This window comes from Caretta caretta, chromosome 9, assembly GCF_965140235.1.
Source record: "Caretta caretta isolate rCarCar2 chromosome 9, rCarCar1.hap1, whole genome shotgun sequence".
NCBI classification, from domain to species: domain Eukaryota; kingdom Metazoa; phylum Chordata; order Testudines; family Cheloniidae; genus Caretta; species Caretta caretta.
This window is the reverse complement of record NC_134214.1, coordinates 25,076,710-25,094,258: the sequence shown is the minus strand read 5'-3', so window position 1 is coordinate 25,094,258 and position 17,549 is coordinate 25,076,710. Positions and strand designations below refer to the sequence as shown.

At 39.8% G+C, this 17,549-nt stretch overlaps 1 protein-coding gene across 6 annotated transcripts; it reads right to left on the bottom strand.

The window, feature by feature from the left end:
* Window positions 1-3,221: 3,221 nt before the first annotated feature.
* C9H3orf33 (chromosome 9 C3orf33 homolog) lies at window positions 3,222-16,712 on the bottom strand. 6 transcript variants are annotated; one of them, XM_048865269.2, is made up of 6 exons: window positions 16,557-16,685; window positions 15,840-15,882; window positions 10,519-10,578; window positions 7,153-7,306; window positions 5,084-5,244; window positions 3,222-4,470 (listed from the first exon to the last, which is right to left on the bottom strand). In XM_048865269.2, exons 3-6 carry the CDS (start codon window positions 10,561-10,563, stop codon window positions 4,204-4,206), a joined length of 627 nt encoding a protein of 208 aa, XP_048721226.1. In that variant the 5' UTR covers window positions 10,564-10,578; window positions 15,840-15,882; window positions 16,557-16,685; the 3' UTR covers window positions 3,222-4,203. The 6 variants fall into 6 exon arrangements, with proteins under 6 accessions (XP_048721226.1, XP_048721227.1, XP_048721225.1 ...); XM_048865270.2 differs by having other exon boundaries at window positions 15,840-15,879; window positions 16,557-16,641; XM_048865268.2 differs by lacking the exon at window positions 15,840-15,882 and having other exon boundaries at window positions 16,557-16,712.
* Between the last annotated feature and the right edge of the window lie 837 nt (window positions 16,713-17,549).

The window sequence follows — 17,549 nt, the reverse complement described above, 5'->3', positions numbered from 1 at the left end:
TGTTGGGAATCATTAAGAAAGGGATAGGTAGTAAGACAGAAAATATCATATTGCCTCTATAAATCCATGGTATGTCCACATCTTGAATACTGTGTGCAGATGTGGTTGCCCCATCTCAAAAAAGATATACTGAATTTGTAAACGGTTCAGAAGAGGGCAACAAAAATTATTAGGGGTATGGAACGGCTTCCAAATGAGGAGAGATTAATAAGACTTGGACTTTTCAGCTTGGAAAAGAGACGACTAAGGGGGGATATGATTGAGGTCTATAAAATCATGACTGGTGTAGAGAAAGTAAATAAGGAAGTGCTATTTACTCCTTTTCATAACACAAGAACTAGGGCTCATCAAATAGGCAGCAGGTTTAAAACAAACAAAAGGAAGTATTTCTTCACACAATGCACAGGCAACCTGTGGAACGCTTTGCCAGATGATGTTGTGAAGGCCAAGACTAACAGGGTTCAAAAAAGAACTAGATAAATTCATGGAGAATACGTCCTTCAATGGCTATTAGCCAGGATGGGCAGGGATGGTGTCTCTAACCTCTGTTTGCCAGAGGCTGAGAATGAGCAACGGGGGATGGATCACTTGATGATTACCTGTTCTGTTCATTCTCTCTGGAGCACCGGGCATTGGCCACTGTCAGAAGACAGGATACTGGGCTAGATGGACCTTTGGTCTGACCCATTGTGGCCGTTCTTATGTTCATCTATTATGCTGCATGTTGAGGCAGATGGTATGACACAAGCTTGCTCTCTCTCTGATTTGGACACAATAAACAGAGTTTTTTTTATTTCACTACATCATTGCTAGGCTGAATTTATTTCAAAGACAAATCTTGCTACACTCCCATTATATTTTTTCATCCTGTTGGTTGGAAAACTGGATGCAGAAAGGTGTGGTAGTTTTTCTCGCCATGTTCAAATCTCTGTGTCTGGATGTTTAGAACTCACTCTGACTCAAGCAAAGTCTACAGAAATAGCAAAGCCTAAGTAACAGGTCCCATCCCCCCCAAAAAATAAAACCAAAACCACCACACCATCATCTAAATTAAAGACAGGAAAATAGAAGCTTGTATATTATTGTTCTTTTTAAACAGAATTTTTTCTAAAAATATATTTTAAGATCCCTTTCAAACTATCAGGATAATTCCAAGGATTTTTTTTTTTTTAAAATTAACATACCACATTTCAGTCTAAGAATCATAACAGTAAAGGGACATCAAGAACTTCAAAATCCCACATCTTATCTGAAGCTAATTATTTACAAGTAACATCTAAAATGACCATTAACAGAGATTAAAGAAAACATTTTCATACATTATTTTTATGGCTGTCAATTAATTGCAGTTAACACATGCGATTAACTAAAAAAATTTATCGCAATTAATCTCAGATTTAATAGCACTGTTAAACAATAGAATACCATTGAAATTTATTAAATATTTTTGGATGTTTTTCTACATTTTCATATATATTGATTTCAGTTACAACAAAGTAGACAGTGCTCACTTTATATTATTATTTTTGATTACAAATATTTGCACTATACAAATGGCAAACAAAAGAAATAGTATTTTTCAATTCACCTCATACAATTACTGTAGTGCAATCTCTTTATCATGAAAGTGAAACTTACAAATGTAGTGGGTTTTTTTGTTACATAACTTTACTCAAAAACAAAACAATGTAAAACTTTAGAGCCTACAAGTCCACTCAGTTCTACTTCTTGTTCAGCCAATCACTACGACAAAGAAGTTTGTTTACATTTATGGGCAATAATGCTGCCCACTTCTTATTTACAATGTCACCTGAAAGTGAGAACAGGCCTTCACATGGCACTTTCGTAGCTGGCATTGCAAGGTATTTATGTGCCAGATATGCTAAACATTCGTATGTCCCTTCATGCTTCGGCCACCATTCCAGAGAACATGCTTCCATGTTGATGATGCACATTAAAAAAATAATGCATTAATTAAATTTGTGGCTGAACTCCCTGGGGGGAGAATTGTATGTCTCCTGTTCTGTTTTACCCGCATTCTGCCATATATTTCATGATATAGCAGTCTCGGATGATGACGCAGCACATGTTGTTCGTTTTAAGAACACTTTCACAGCAGATTTGACAGAATGCAAAAAAGCTACCAATGTAGCTATCTTTAGAAATCTTAGATCATTCGATCCAAGGTTTAGGAATCTGAAGTGCCTTCCAAAAACTGAGAGGGATGAGACGTGGAGCATGCTTTCAGAAGTCTTAAAAGAGCCAGACTCTGATGCGGAAACTACAGAACCCGAACCACCAATCAACTTTCTGCTGGTGGCATCTGACTCAGATGATGAGAATTAACACACGTCAGTCGGCACTGCTGTGGATCATTATCAAGCAGAACCTGTTATCAGCATGGACACACGTCCTCTGAAATGGTGGTTAAAGCATGAAGTGACATATGAATCTTTAGTGCATCTGGCACATAAATACCTTGCAATGCCAGTGACAACAGTGCCATGCAAATGCCAGTGCTCACTTTCAGGTGATATTGTAAACAAGAAGCGGGCATCATCTCCTGCAAATGTAAACAAACTTGCTTGTCTGAGTGATTGGCTGAACAAGAAGTAGAACTGAGTGGACTTGTAGGCTCTAAAGTTTTACATTGTTTTATTTTTGAGTGTAGTTATTTTTTGTACATAATTCTACATTTGTAAGTTCAACTTTCATGATAAAGAGATTGCACTACAGTACTTGTATTAGGTGAATTGAAAAATACTATTATAGTACTTTTGTTTTTTACAGTGCAAATATTTATAATAAAAAATAAACAAAGTGAACACTGTACACTTTTTATTCTGTGTTGTAAGTGAAATCAATATATTTGAAAATGTAAAAAATATCCAAAACTATTTAAATAAATGGTATTCTATTATTGTTTAACATTGCAATTAATCACACAATTCATTTTTTTAATTGCTTGACTGCCCTAATTATTTTATATCCTAGAAAGGGTGATCAGCCTGCCCTACTCTTAAAAGGAATACACCTTTTCATAAAGCCAGAATGTCAGATCTGTTCTGGTGGCAAACTGTTATTATCAAGATCATAAAAGTTCAACACACACACAAGTATACTGCTCTCATAATAGGTTTTTTGGCTATTTCATCCTTCAAAAGTATAAGTGTCCTCAGTTTTAAAAAACTGCAGCTAAGAATAAGAACAGAGGATAAGAAGACATTTAATGTGCCATGTTTAATTTTTAAGGTTGCACAGAGTTTAGTGCTCTTGACTACAAAACATGTCTAATTCACTTGATTTAACCTAGATACAGAAACAAACAATGAATATTCAAAAGGTCACTTCCACCAGATTATAATCTTTAAATTGTGCAACTCTTCACAAATATATAAAAAAAATTATTTATACTACAAGCAAATAAGTAGTTTATTGATATACTAACTTATGCTCACCTACTGTGTTTCAAAATTTAAATTCTTGTGGTTAGGAGCTTCTATACACTCTTCTTTTTAAGATCAGCTGTGTCAATTCACCTTTTCTATTAATTACATAGTAGAACTAGTTATTCAACATGTTAAACTTTTAAAACACACAAATAGTAAACATAGTACATATGTGTTCCCTTATATCGGACTCAAACTAAAATACGTATGTACAACAAAGGTCCAAGAAAGCAGAAGTATTGGAAAGTTATATTCTTTTGGTGATATCTAATAATTAATATTCAGTTGTCAAGCAGTCCTCCTACATATTATATTCCACTGCAATGTAAGTGAAGTGTGACATGAATATTTTAGATGTTCAAAAATAGGATCTTCAGTCATTTCCACTGAGGTAAATAAAGACATCTGGGTGTTCAGCACTCTTGAAAATCTGACCACTTATTTAGGAGCCTAAATTAAGGATTTAGAAGCATAACTTTAGGCTCCTATATTTGAATAATGTTAGCCTTCACACACTTTAGCAGGCATCATCATGCGGAAGTTTATTTTTATACAGGAATTATACTATATTTAAACATCTCTTTAAGTGATATTACTAGGACTATTTTCTATATTTTTCCTTGAGGAAGGAGCCTCAAAAATCAAGGCTCAGGCTTTCCTTCATAAGCTCATTGTTAATAAAAAGCACGCACCAAAGAGACACTCATCGATGTCCAAATAGCATTTTTCCATCTAAGTCCTTCCCATTTCACTTTTAAATACGTATTCGTAGCCAGTTTGCAAATTGTTTTAACTTCTGTACAAATTTATTATTACTTATATGATCTTTAAGTTTTTCAACATAACTTTCTTCTTTCCATATTCCCTTATTTTTCTTCAGGGCTTTTAGTTCTGCTTGAAGTAGTCTTTTATGAAGCTTCCAGTATAATGGAGAGTCATGATGTAGTCCTTCAATACGAGTTGTTTTGCCAAGCCCTTGTCTCAAGATCTCTTCATTCAGGCACACACTGAAAAATCTACCCTACAAAAAGATTAAGTGAAGGCAGCATTTCACATTATGTATTCACTTGGCCATTTACAAAGGATATTAACACTATTAGTACATTTTCAATTAATCTGTTGTGTGAATTGTCTGAATGTTATGAGTTAGGAATGACCTCTTTTTGGCTAATTCTATACCCTTTTGGTGTTGGGAACTCCAGAAATAGTTAAAAGTTGTAGAGCATTCAAATTGCTTTTAGCATTTATAAATTAAAACATGAAATATGCAGGCATCTGTGGAACAACATTTAATACACCAGATACTCGATCAATCAAAATTCTTAAGACATTGTAGAGCACTAGACTACAGAGCTTGCACTGTATTTTCAGATGCCACAAACCATGACTGCGTGGAGAATTGCTAACTAGCCACTCAAAAGCTTCATTCACATTTTACGTGAGTTCGCAAAAGTATAAATATTTATTTTATCTCCAATTTGAACATATAAAATGTCTGCATAAATGTTTAATATCAATTTAATATAATACCATTATATCTTACATATTAAGCAAATAATAGCAATAATCACTGCAAATCTTAGGATATAAATAAAAGTTAAAGAACTGTCAGTCCTTCTTGTTACTGTGTTTACCTTATTTACTAAAATGAGGCAATCAAGCACCAAATCCTCCCTTCCAAGAAGCTGGAACCACATCATTTGTGCAGGTTTTAACTCTTCCTGTAACCAGGCCATAGCATTCGGTGTCAGCTCCACTCCAGCAAGTCTGACCAGCAAAACACCATTTGATTGCCCTGAATATATTACATATATAAAAAACATTTTTCTTACTACAACATGATCGAAAAAGATGCAATTCCACACAATGGGCCAGATCCTTAGTGTCTGCAAAAAGTGTAGCTTCACTGACTTACATGGAATATTTATTTAAGTCGCTGGAACAACAATGATTTACAACAGCAGAGGATCTGGTCTCATACGTTCTGACATGATATTTATCTCCTGTTTCAGAATAATGTGCTTAAAAATTGTCAGAAAATATTTTCCTAGAAAATTTATGTACACATTAAGAAAAGAGATTCCAAGACATCAGACTGTAATGCCTAATGTCAGATTTTTTTCTTAGAGAATCACACTGCTTAAAAAAGCCTGATTCTTCTTTCTCCCCAGTATATGTCAGGAGTAACTACATTAAACTACATTGAACTACAACAGTGTGAAACTTGTGTGCAATTAAAATCAAGCCCAAGTTTTTATTTTGTTGACATTTAACCTATCGATGATGTACTCAGAAGACTGAAATCCAGACCTCTTTTGGTTACAGCATGATTTATCCAACAAAAATAATTCTATTTAAACTACATATAAAAGTAATTGCCCAGCAGAGGGAAGATGCATCATCAAAAGTTTAGTGTGTCCACTTTATATTCTGGTTTGAATAAATATCTTCCCTATGTATGAATGACTTTTTTTTTTAAATATTAACATTTTCTGACAGCATTTGCAGTAAACACACACTCAGCTATGATCCAATGGAGTTATACAACCTCACAGAAATCAATGGAGTTATGAACATAGGAACTGCATAACTGGGTCAGACCAGTGGTCCATCTAGATTAGTGTGCTGTCTTCAATGGCAGCTGATAGCATCTACTTCTGGAAGGTGCAAGAAACTCTGACATGGACAATTATAGAACTTCCATATGGAAGTTTCTTCTACGTCCCTTCAGTTAAAAATAGGCTTGTGCCTTGAAGCATCAGAGTTTATAGCCCTTCCAATCTTTTTTTAATTCTATCTAATGAAATTATCATTATCTGTACAAGCTAGGATATTCTAGGGAATCTACGGGACTTAGGTGCTCAAACCCCAGTGAATTTCTATATCAAATCCCTCTAAACAGTTATACTGGCAAACCCTCCTACTGCAGCTGTAGGTGCAGTTTATACTGGCAATAGCGTGCGTTTGCCAATATAGCTTATACTAGTTCCCTGAACAAAATAAGTTATGCTGGCAAAAGCACTTTTTTGCGGATATAACAAACTAAACTGGGGCTTCTGTCAGTATAAAAGTGTCAAAAAAACCTCACACCCTTAAACATTATTATGCCTATGAAAGATTCTAATATTGACGAGGCCTCAGTCTCTCATGCCTCCGTTCCCCAGCCACCAAGTGGGAAAACTATAAGTCCCTGCCTCATGGGTGTCTTGTGAAGATAAATACATTAAAGATTCTGAGGCACTCAGATACTATGGTAACAGGGACCACATGAATACATAAGATGTCTAGACAGATGCATATTCAATTCACAGTATTAATAAATCCTTACAATACACTTTTAAAGTATTTGGATAAATATTACCTCATTTTACTGGTGGGGAAACTTCAGCAGAGAGGTGAAATAACATGGCCTCAGCCTCACACAGAGTCAGTGCCAGAGCCAGAATCAGAACTCAGGCCCTCTTCACTCCCAACCCTTCCTCTACCACTGCTTATACAGTAACTGTTCTGTGTGTGAACAGAACTTCATTTTCTAAGCTGTCTCCCCAACTGCTTTCTAAGGGCACTACATTAACTAAAAAAGTTTTTAAAGGAACAATTCAGATGTTGCAGATTTTTGCTCATTTAGTGGATATCAATTGTATCAACTGAGGACATTTAATTTTGTCATGATTAGTCTCATTCTTCCTGAACTTTTACTTACATTTTCTCTGTAATGATGACAGGAAAGGAAGGCTAATGGGAACATGTTCAACTTCTAGTCCTTTCTCAGTTATGTGACATAACCTTCCTCGTAGTTTCACATTCTTTTCTATAAATTCTACTGGTATATCCAAAGCACTCGTAAATTTTGTTGTCTGTTGATACAGGAGGAAGGAAGAGTAAGACAAAGTCTTAGGAAAAATAAAAACAGCAGTTACACATTATTTGAAAAAATGCAATCACACTGAACCCATATTTTGTCAAGATGAATCTTGCAAATTACAAACTCCACTACGTTATACTAATGAACTTTATTATTATTATTATTAATTTGTTGTAGCTATTGCTAGACATTTTCCACACAATTAAAAAGAATGGTCCTCACTCCAAGGAACTCACAATCAAGTACAGGCAAGTAGACAGAGATCAGGGGAAAGACAATAACAATATCCATTTTATATACAATTTATACACAAGTCAATCTGATTCACTATATGCAGAATGGCAGAAGTGCATCTTTAAGAGAAGATTAAAAATCAACAAGGGTAGGAGTCTTGCAGATGAGCTCAGAGAGTTTATCCCATGCATGGTGCAGGGGTGCAAGAAAGGCGCACATAAGTGATTTTGTCAGATTCTCACACAAGGGTGGACAATTTTGGAAACGCTGGCAGCAGGAGAGGCTTGACAAGGCAGTATATGTGAGGAGAGGCAGAGTTATGTAGAACTTTGAACACCAAGACAGAAATTTAAATCTGATTTGACATCAGATGGGAAATCAATTGAGAGATTCAAAAAGGGGAGGTTACATGATCAATCTGATGAGCAATGAGTTTAGCAGCAGCATTTTGTATGGATTGAAGGAGGACAATGTGTGTGTTTGGGAGGGACCAAAGTGGGACATAATTGGGGCATAAACTAGAGATTTGGTGTGAGGACTGACAGAAAAAGACAAATCCTAGAAATGAAGAAACTTTATTATCAATGTTTAATTTTAAAGCCCCTATTGTTTAAGATCATATGCAGGATATATTCAGATTAATCTATTCACATAGTTATTAAGTGATGCTCTCACTGAATGACACATCACGCTCTAAAAAAGCCAGCTGAACATCCCATCATCCCATTTTTATTCTATTTACTAAACCTTCACTCTGTTGTCTGCAAGGTCCCCTAACTAGGAATTGAGAAATATGGGACCTTGCAGGCAGAGAGTTTGAAGGTTTTGTAAATAAATAAAATAAAATGGGGTTGAGAAGTGGCTCAGAGTCAAATCTAATTTGCATTCCAAGGTCCAACAGCCATTTAAGTGTATTTACAAAGACTTGAATTTTTTTTAAATACCATCATACGCAAATACCCAGGTTTGAGAAAAAAGCAATGACTGCAGTAAAGACTATTCAGTACTGCTTCACATTAACATTACATCTAAAATCTTATAGAGTTCTAGGACATGTAAAGATCAGTTCGGAATACAGTTCCAGTAATAACCAAACAAGAATTCAAAGAACATTAGGCATATTCAGACTCCAAAGTATGAGGTAAAATTAGCTTTGGGAATCATTATAGTTTCAGTCCCTGCATAAAACAACTGCAACCCCAATTGCCTTTTGGAATTAAAAAGTGCTCTTGTGAGCTGTTTGGGCAGATATATTGCAAACTGTAAGAAAATGGTTCTCGGAATCGTAAGGAGAGAGTGGAATTCAACTGACTATGCCACTTCTACACCAGCTAACTGCCAGACAGAACAATGTTAAGATCTGCTTTATATTGCCAATGTGGCGTAAAGCAGTCTTATGAAATGCCAGGAGCTGGCCCGATGCGTCAGTCATACGAGTGAGGGAAGATTTTAGGGTGAGTATAAAGAGAAGGAAGGATATCACAGCTCAGGAAGTAGAACAACATGTGGCGAGTAACTGCCTGCTATGAAGAGTTATGGGAAAGGAACAGAGGTAACAAACATCAGTGTTCAAGTCACATGAGTGCTTCTGTTGACTCAACTGGGATTACATACACTAGTAAACTGAAAAAGGTCCCAAGACTGGAAGAGTAGAAAGGACAGACAGATGAGTAGGAGTCTATCTAGAAGACTGTAGGAAGATATAGTAGGAAGACACAGGAACTAGAAGGAGCAAGTCTATGGAAAGTTTTTTTTAAAAAAAACGAGGGCAAAATGGAACTGGAGAGGAACAGGACATGAATGAAGGTGACAGGGATGATACAGTCCAATCTCCAGGGGAAAAGTTGCCTGAGCACAGCATTTGAATCATCAAATGTTTAGAAAATAAAGATTTAGAAAATGCAAAAAAGAGAAATGAAACAATCAAGGCAGAATGTGATCACAAGATGAATAAGAAATTCAGCAGACTGAGTCAAAATAAGGAGGAATTCTAGCAATGCTCTGGAAGTGGTGAAAGAGGTTTATAGACAAGGGAGACATAGGAGGTAAGAGGGAATCTGAAGTCAAAGCTGACAAGATTTTTGGCCTCGGAAGTAAAGTTTAGTTTGAAAGTAAAGAAAGGTCAAGAGATGTGTGTATAATTATGTTGCCAAAACCCTATTTTATTATTGCTACATCTAATTAAAGCTTTTTTGAAGATGAAGTACAATAAAATACATGTGAAATCTTAAAGTTACTCTTCTGTCAATTAGAGATTACACAGTTTGATTGTGAACCACTTCTACAACCTCAGTACAGTCGCAGCAATATTAAACCAGTGGAAGAGAGAATTTACAGACTGCCTGTAATCTTCCAATCCACCAGACCAACCACTTCAAGATTCCTTTTCAAATATGAATGAAAGATCATTAAAAATAGGGATTATTTTTCAATTGCTCTCTAACCCTAATGTAAAGTTTTCACAAACTTTCATTTATAGAAACACTTGAAATAAGAACAGTATAAACATACTGTGCAAGCTATTAGGGAGTAGGTCTTCTCTGCCCAGAACAAATTGCCTGTGGAGCCCACAAAGATGGCTGTTGGCAACATTTGTAGCCCACTGATGCCCAGGCTTTTGATCCAGTTCTGAGAATCAACTGAGAATACTTTCAAGCAGATCTGAATTGCTCCAGCTGCAATGACTCTAAAGGAGCATCTCTGGAAGATCAATAGAGTTCAGCAGCACTTTGGCCACACCCTTCTCATATCCCCTCCTCTACAGGCCAGCCCTATGTCACCTCCTAGATTCTCTTATGCCCAGGCAACACCCCCCCCCACTGATCAGTTACCCTAGCTGTCTGCCTGTTTTGTTATGCCAGAGTGACACAAAGAAGATGGAACAGTGACACAATCTGACCCCATACATCTTCAGCTAAACGAGACAAAAGGGTATAAAGACTGCTCATTAACAAATTATTCACAACTTACCAATTTAATACTCTTTGCAAATAAAATGACTCCAGCTATTGCCATTCCAGTGCTAATGTTCTGCAAAAAACAGATTTAAATCCTTAATTTTTTTCACCTCTCATTATTTTCATCGGATTAAAAACATTAAAGCAAAAATAAAATAAAACCGAAGAGGTAACAGGCAATCAAGAAGTTCTAATATGAATTGACTCACTGGGGGATCTTGCGCAAGTTCTCTGTTTTGTATTTTAGTGAATCTAGAGTACAAATGATTTAATAAATAATACATAATAATAAAACTGATCTCGCTCACAACCAAATATGTCCGACAGAAGTTTTCCAGATCATACATATTACTAAGACGTTAATAAAGCAAGTTGCTCATGATAGTAGATGAATTTAAGAAAACACACATTACAGAAAAATGCAGGAAATTTTCAAGTCTACCTGAAGATTCAGCAAAGGAGCTACATCGAGTACTTAAAAATACCTTCCATAACATGACATCTCGATCCAGCTAATACGATCCAACAAGGCACATTGCATTTTATTGGGAAATCCCACTATTTGTATTACTTTTAGCTCCATTCTCCCCCTCTTCCCAAAAAAGCAGGCAAAATGGCCCATTCAAATTACAATTGCTGTTTTAATAATAAATATAATTAATGTAATAATAAATAATAATAATAAAATGTATACTAATTATCTCAAAAATGGAATCTTCAGGATACAGATTGTAAAATTCTTTACAAGTGACTTCTTCAGAGTTAGAAATATCTTGATCTATAGTTTCACTAACCCAAATGCTGCCATTGCTTACAACATGGAAAGTAAACGTTTCACAGTTGTAATCAAGCACTGAATGTAGCCCTGTTTCATGCGATACCTTCTCAAAAAAAAAAAAAAAGTGAGATGAAAAGAAAATCAAACTACGAATTCTCATAGGAATTGCGCCTATTTTGTACAGCTATTTTAGTTCTATTTGACTTCACCCCTCATTGCAAAGTCTGTTCCAGGAAGTGTTGGTATTTCTTTTTAAGTGCTGAATCCCATAACAACATTCCTTTAAATAGATGTAATTTCTTATGTTGCTAGAGTACCTGTGCCCGCTTTTCACAATGATAAATGTGTTGATTTTAGAAAGTAAAGCATATTACAATTTCTAACTGTCCTCTAAATTGTAGACCTTTGCATTAAATACATTGCTGTAGCATTACTAAAAATAGAAGTTTTAACACAAGTCTAATAAATCCCCTCTTGGCACCCAGAAGCAAGGGTTTACCATTTGGATTTCTAGAGCAAAACTCAGAAGTGTAGAGAGCAGGCAGCCCTCCTTGCTTATGTCAGGGCTAGCTTTGGCCCTCAGTCTAGAACAGAGGTGGGCAAACTATGGTCCACGGGCCACATCCGGCCTGTGGGACTGTCCTGCCCAGCCCCTGAGCTCCTGCCCCGGGAGGCTAGCCCCCGACCCCTCCCCTGCTGTTCACCCGCAGCCACGCTGCCATGCGGGCAGCGGGGCTGCGAGCTCCTGCCGCTCTGAGGGGCATGGTAAGGGGGCAGCAGCGGCACGCGGTGGTGACATGGTTGGGTAGGAATTCCCGGGGGGCAGTCAGGGGACAGGGAGCAGTTGGATGGGGCGGAGGTTTCGGGGCAGTCAGGGGTTGGGGAATAGGGGGGTTGAATAGGGCGTGGGAGTCCCGGGGGGCCTGTCAGGGGGCAGAGGTGTTGGATAGGGGGTGGGATCCCGGGGGGGTGGTTTGGGGGGGTCCCAGGAGGGGGCAGTGAGGGGACAAGGAGCAGGAGGGGTTGGATGGGTCAGGGGTTCTGAGGGGGACAGTCAGAGAGCAGGAAGTGGGAGGGAGTGCATAGGGGGCAGAGCCAAGCTGTTGGGGAGGCATAGTCTTCCCTACCGGGCCCTCCATATAGTTCTGCACCCCGATGTGGTTTCGGGCCAAAAAGTTTGCCCACCCCGGTCTAGAACCTTCCTAGAAATGCTCGTGATTCCAGATGTAGTATATTATAATTAAAACGTCATTAAACGTCTCAGTATTTTTAGACAGGAAGGCAGAAATAAAGGTTAAGGTGGTTGAGTAGCATTGTATATCAACGATGAGGTAGAATGTAAAGAAATAAGAAGCAATGGAATGGATAAGGCAGAGTCTGTCTGGGCAAAAATTACTACTAGAGCCTCCCTTGTGATAGTGCTTGGGGTGTGCTATAGACTGCTGGGATCTAATTTGGATATGGATAGAGCCCTCTTTAATGTTTTTAATAAAGTAAATACTAATGGAAACTGCGTGATCATGGGAGACTTTAACTTCCCAGATACAGACTGGAGGACAAGTGCTAGTAATAATAATAGGGCTCAGATTTTCCTAAATGCGATACCTGATGGATTCCTTCATTAAGTAGTTGCTGAACAGACAAGAAGGGATGCCATTTTAGATTTGGTTTTGGTGAGTAGTGAGGACCTCATAGAAGAAATGGTTGTAGGGGACAACCTTGGTTCAAGTGATCGTGAGCTAATTCAGTTCAAACTGAATGGAAGGATAAACAAAAATAAATCTGTGACTAGGGTTTTTGATTTCAAAAGGGTTGACTTTCAAAAATTAAGGAAATTAGTTAGGGAAGTAGATTGGACTGAAGAATTTATGGATCTAAAGGCAGAGGAGGCCTGGGATTACTTCAAGTCAAAGCTGCAGAAGCTATCGGAAGCCTGCATCCCAAGAAAGAGGAAATAATTCATTGGCAGGAGTTATAGACCAAGCTGGATGAGCAAGCATCTCAGAGAGGTGATTAAGAAAAAGCAGAAAGCATACAGGGAGTGGAAGATGAGAGGGATCAGCAAGGAAAGCTACCTTATTAAGGTCAGAACATGTAGGGATAAAGTGAGACAGGCTAAAAGTCAAGTAGAGTTGGACCTTGCAAAGGGAATTAAAACCAATAGTAAAAGGTTCTATAGCCATATAGATAAGAAGAAAACAAAGAAAGAAGAAGTGGGACCGCTAAACACTGAGGATGGAGTGGAGGTTAAGGATAATCTAGGCATGGCCCAATATCTAAACAAATACTTTGCCTCAGTCGTTAATGAGGTTAATGAGGATTTTAGGGATAATGATAGCATGACAAATGGGAATGAGGATATGGAGGTAGATATTACCATATCTGAGGTAGAAGCAAAACTCAAACAGCTTAATGGGACTAAATTGGCGGGCCCAGCTAATCTTCATCCAAGAACATTAAAGGAATTGGCACATGAAATTGCAAGCCCATTAGCAAGAATTTTTAATGAATCTGTAAACTCAGGGGTTGTACTGTATGACTAGAGAATTGCTAACATAGTTCCTAGTTTTAAGGAAGGGGAAAAAAACTACAGGGTAACTACAGGCCTGTTAGTTTGACATCTGTAGTATGCAAGGTCTTGGAAAAAATTTTGAAGGAGAAAGTAATTAAGGACATTGAAGTCAATCATAAATGGGACAAAATACAACATGGTTTTACAAAAGGTAGATCATGTCAAACCAGCCTGATCTCCTTCTTTGAGAAAGTAACAGATTTTTTTAGACAAAGGAAACGCAGTGGATCAAATTTACCTAGATTTCAGTAAGGCGTTTGATACGGTGCCACATGGGGAATTATTAGTTAAATTGGAAAAGATGGGGATCAATATGAAAATTGAAAGGTGGATAGGGAATTGGTTAAAGGGGAGACTACAGCGGGTCATACGGAAAGGTAAACTGTCAGGTTGGAGGGAGGTTACCAGTGGAGTTCCTCAGGGATCAGTTTTGGGACCAATCTTATTTAATCTTTTTATTACTGACCTCTGCACAAAAAGTAGGAGCGTGCTAATAAAGTTTGCAGATGATACAAAGCTGGGAGATATTGCCAAATTAGAGAAGGACCAGGATATCGTACAGGAGGATCTGGATGACCTTGTAAACTGGAGTAATAGTAATAGGATGAAATTTAATAGTGAGAAGTGTAAGGTCATGCATTTAGGGATTAATAACAAGAAGCTTAGTTATAAGCTGGGGAAGCATCAATTAGAAGTAACGGAGGAGAAGGACCTTGGAGTATTGGTTGACCACAGGATAACTATGAGCTGCCAATGTGATATTGGCCGTGAAAAAAGCTAATGCGGTCTTGGGATGCATCAGGCGAGGTATTTCCAGTAGAGATAAGGAGGTGTTAGTACCATTATACAAGGCACTGGTGAGACCTCATCTGGAATACTGTGTGCAGTTCTGGTCTCCCATGTTTAAGAAGGATGAATTCAAACTGGAACAGATACAGAGAAGGGCTACTAGGATGATCCGAGGAATGGAAAACCTGTCTTATGAAAGGAGACTCAAGGAGCTTGGCTTGTTTAGCCTAACTAAAAGAAGGTTGAGGGGAGATATGATTGCTCTCTATAAATATATCAGAGGGATAAATACCGGAGAGGGAGAGGAATTATTTAAGCTCAGTACCAGTGTGGACACAAGAACAAATGGATATAAACTAGGCATCAGGAAGTTTAGACTTGAAATTAGATGAAGGTTTCTAAGCATCAGAGGAGTGAAGCTTTGGAATAGCCTTCCAGGGGAAGCAGTGGGAGCAAAAGACCTATCTGGCTTCAAGATTAGACTCGATAAGTTTATGGAGGAGATGGTATGATGGGATAACATGATTTTGGTAATGAATTGATCTTTAAATATTCATGGTAAATAGGCCCAATGGCCTGTGATGGGATGTTAGATGGCGTGGGAGCTGAGTTACTACAGAAAATTATTTCCTGGGTATCTGTCTGGTTAATCTTGCCCATATGCTCAGGGTTTAGCTGATCGCCATATTTGGGGTCGGGAAGGAATTTTCCTCTAGGGCAGATTGGAAGAAGCCTTGGGGGGGTTTTGCCTTCCTCTGCAGCATGGGGCACGGGTCACTTGCTGGAGGATTCTCTGCACCTTGAAGTCTTTAAATCATGATTTGAGGACTTCTATCGCTCAGCTATAGGTGAGAGGTTTATTGCAGGAGTGGGTGGGCGAGATTCTGTGGCCTGCATTGTGCAGGATGTCAGACTAGATGATCATAATGGTTCCTTCTGACCTTAATATCTATGAGTCTATGAGAAAGGAGTGCTCAAGAACAGCCTAATACCTTCCCTGCAGGGTTGCCTATTATGCTGCAATTTATTTTCCTGGGCTCTATTTAATCTTGTTTTATTTATGTTTATTTTAAGGATGTAAATACCATTTAAAAAGTTAACAGTTAAAATATTTCATTTAAATGGTTAACCGATTAAGCAGCTGGGGCCAGGAGTGCACTGTTAAGGCGGGTTAACAGGTTGAACTAATGCTTACCAGTTAAATAAACTAGCGATGTAAAATGTTATCAGATAATCTTCTGATGACCAGTGAACCGATTCAAAGCCAGAGCAGATAGCAGAGGAAAAAGAGGGATGAACCTTGAGCAATGGTGCCTCCGCTGACGGTTGTCACGGGAACGGGTGGGCTTTGCCTAGCCTCACAAGCTCCAAGCCAGCTGGGTCCCAGCCATGTCAGCGGTGGGTACCTCAACTGTCCCGCCTGTGCCCGCCACCGCTAACTACCCCGCGCGCGCCCTCTTCCCCCGGAACAGCGCGGGGCGGCCCCCAACGCTCCGGGGCTGGCGGCGAAGGGGAACGACCCCAAGGAGCGGGCGCGGGCTCGGGCTCGGAGGCGCCCAGGCCAGCTCCCAGCCGCAAGGCAGAGGGGGCTAATCCGGCCAGTGGCAGGGAGGGCGCCGGCATCGCTCCTCCCTCCCCAGGACGGGGCGTGTAACGTGTCCCGCTCCATCCGCGCAGGAGCCAGCCGGGCCCTGCCAGCGGCCTCCTGCCTGCGCGGGGATCTCAGGGGTGCTGAGCGCCCGGGGCCGCGGCACGCCAGGCTCCAACCGCTGGGTAGGGCCCCGAGGGCGGGCGGTGCCGGGAACAGCGGGGCGGAGCGGCCTCTAAGGGAGCCTCAAGAGACCCCTGGCCCGCAACCCCCCACCGCCCTGCTGTACCCAGCCTGCCCCGCACGCCCCTCCCCGCAGGGTACCCGGAGGACGGTGAGGTGGGAGTCCGCCCACTCGGAGATGCGAGCGACGTAATTCCCAGGCTCTCCCTGCGGCTCAGCCATGGCCCAGCCTCGGCTTCCCGCTCAGCGGCTCGCCCGGGCCGCGGCCTGGCACGCCGGCTCCGCTCGCCCTGCCCGCAGCGCCACCTGCCGGGGCCGCCTGGTAGCGCACGGCTACGCGGACAGCGAGCACCTGCCCTACCCCCTCCGTGCGTCCTCACCAGGGGCCGGGCAGCAGCGGAGGGTCAGTGCACTCCTGTCTCTGCCTCACAAGAGCATGTCGCCTACGAAACACAGCTCCCACCCCATGGCTGCAAATGGACTGGGGCCTTCCAGCCTCTTTTTTCCCAAAAAGAAAAGGAGTACTTGTGGCACCTTAGAGACTAACCAATTTATTTGAGCATGAGCTTTCGTGAGCTACAGCTCACTGAATGCATCCGATGAAGTGAGCTGTAGCTCACGAAAGCTTATACTCAAATAAATTGGTTAGTCTCTAAGGTGCCACAAGTACTCCTTTTCTTTTTGCAGATACAGACTAACACAGCTGCTACTCTGAAACCTATTTGAGCAGTTTAGTATCATCTGCAAACTTTGCCACCTCACTGTTTACCCCTTTCTCCAGGTCATTTATGAATAAGTTGAATAGGATTGGTCTTAGGACTGAGCCTTGGGGAACACCACTAGTTACCCCTCTCCATTCTGAAAATTTACCATTTATTCCTACCCTTTGTTCCCTGTCTTTTAACCAGTTCTTGATCCATGAAATGATCTTCCCTCTCATCCTATGACAACTTAATTTATGTAAGAGCCTTTGGTGAGGGACCTTGTCAAAGGCTTTCTGGAAATCTAAGTACACTATGTCCACTGGATCCCACTTGTCCACATGTTTGTTGACCCCTTCAAAGAACTCTAATAGATTAGTAAGACATGATTTCCCTTTACAGAAAACATGTTGACTTTTGCCCAACAATTTAT

Excerpts from the sequence above, each read along its gene's own strand:
- C9H3orf33 (XM_048865268.2), bottom strand. The coding sequence starts at position 16,637 with ATGGCTGAGCCGCAGGGAGAGCCTGGGAATTACGTCGCTCGCATCTCC. Across the intron at positions 10,579-16,556 it reads CCCACCTCACCGTCCTCCGG|AACATTAGCACTGGAATGGC; the intron begins GTACCCTGCGGG and ends TGTTTTTTGCAG. Across the intron at positions 7,307-10,518 it reads TTGCAAAGAGTATTAAATTG|ACAACAAAATTTACGAGTGC; the intron begins GTAAGTTGTGAA and ends CTGTATCAACAG.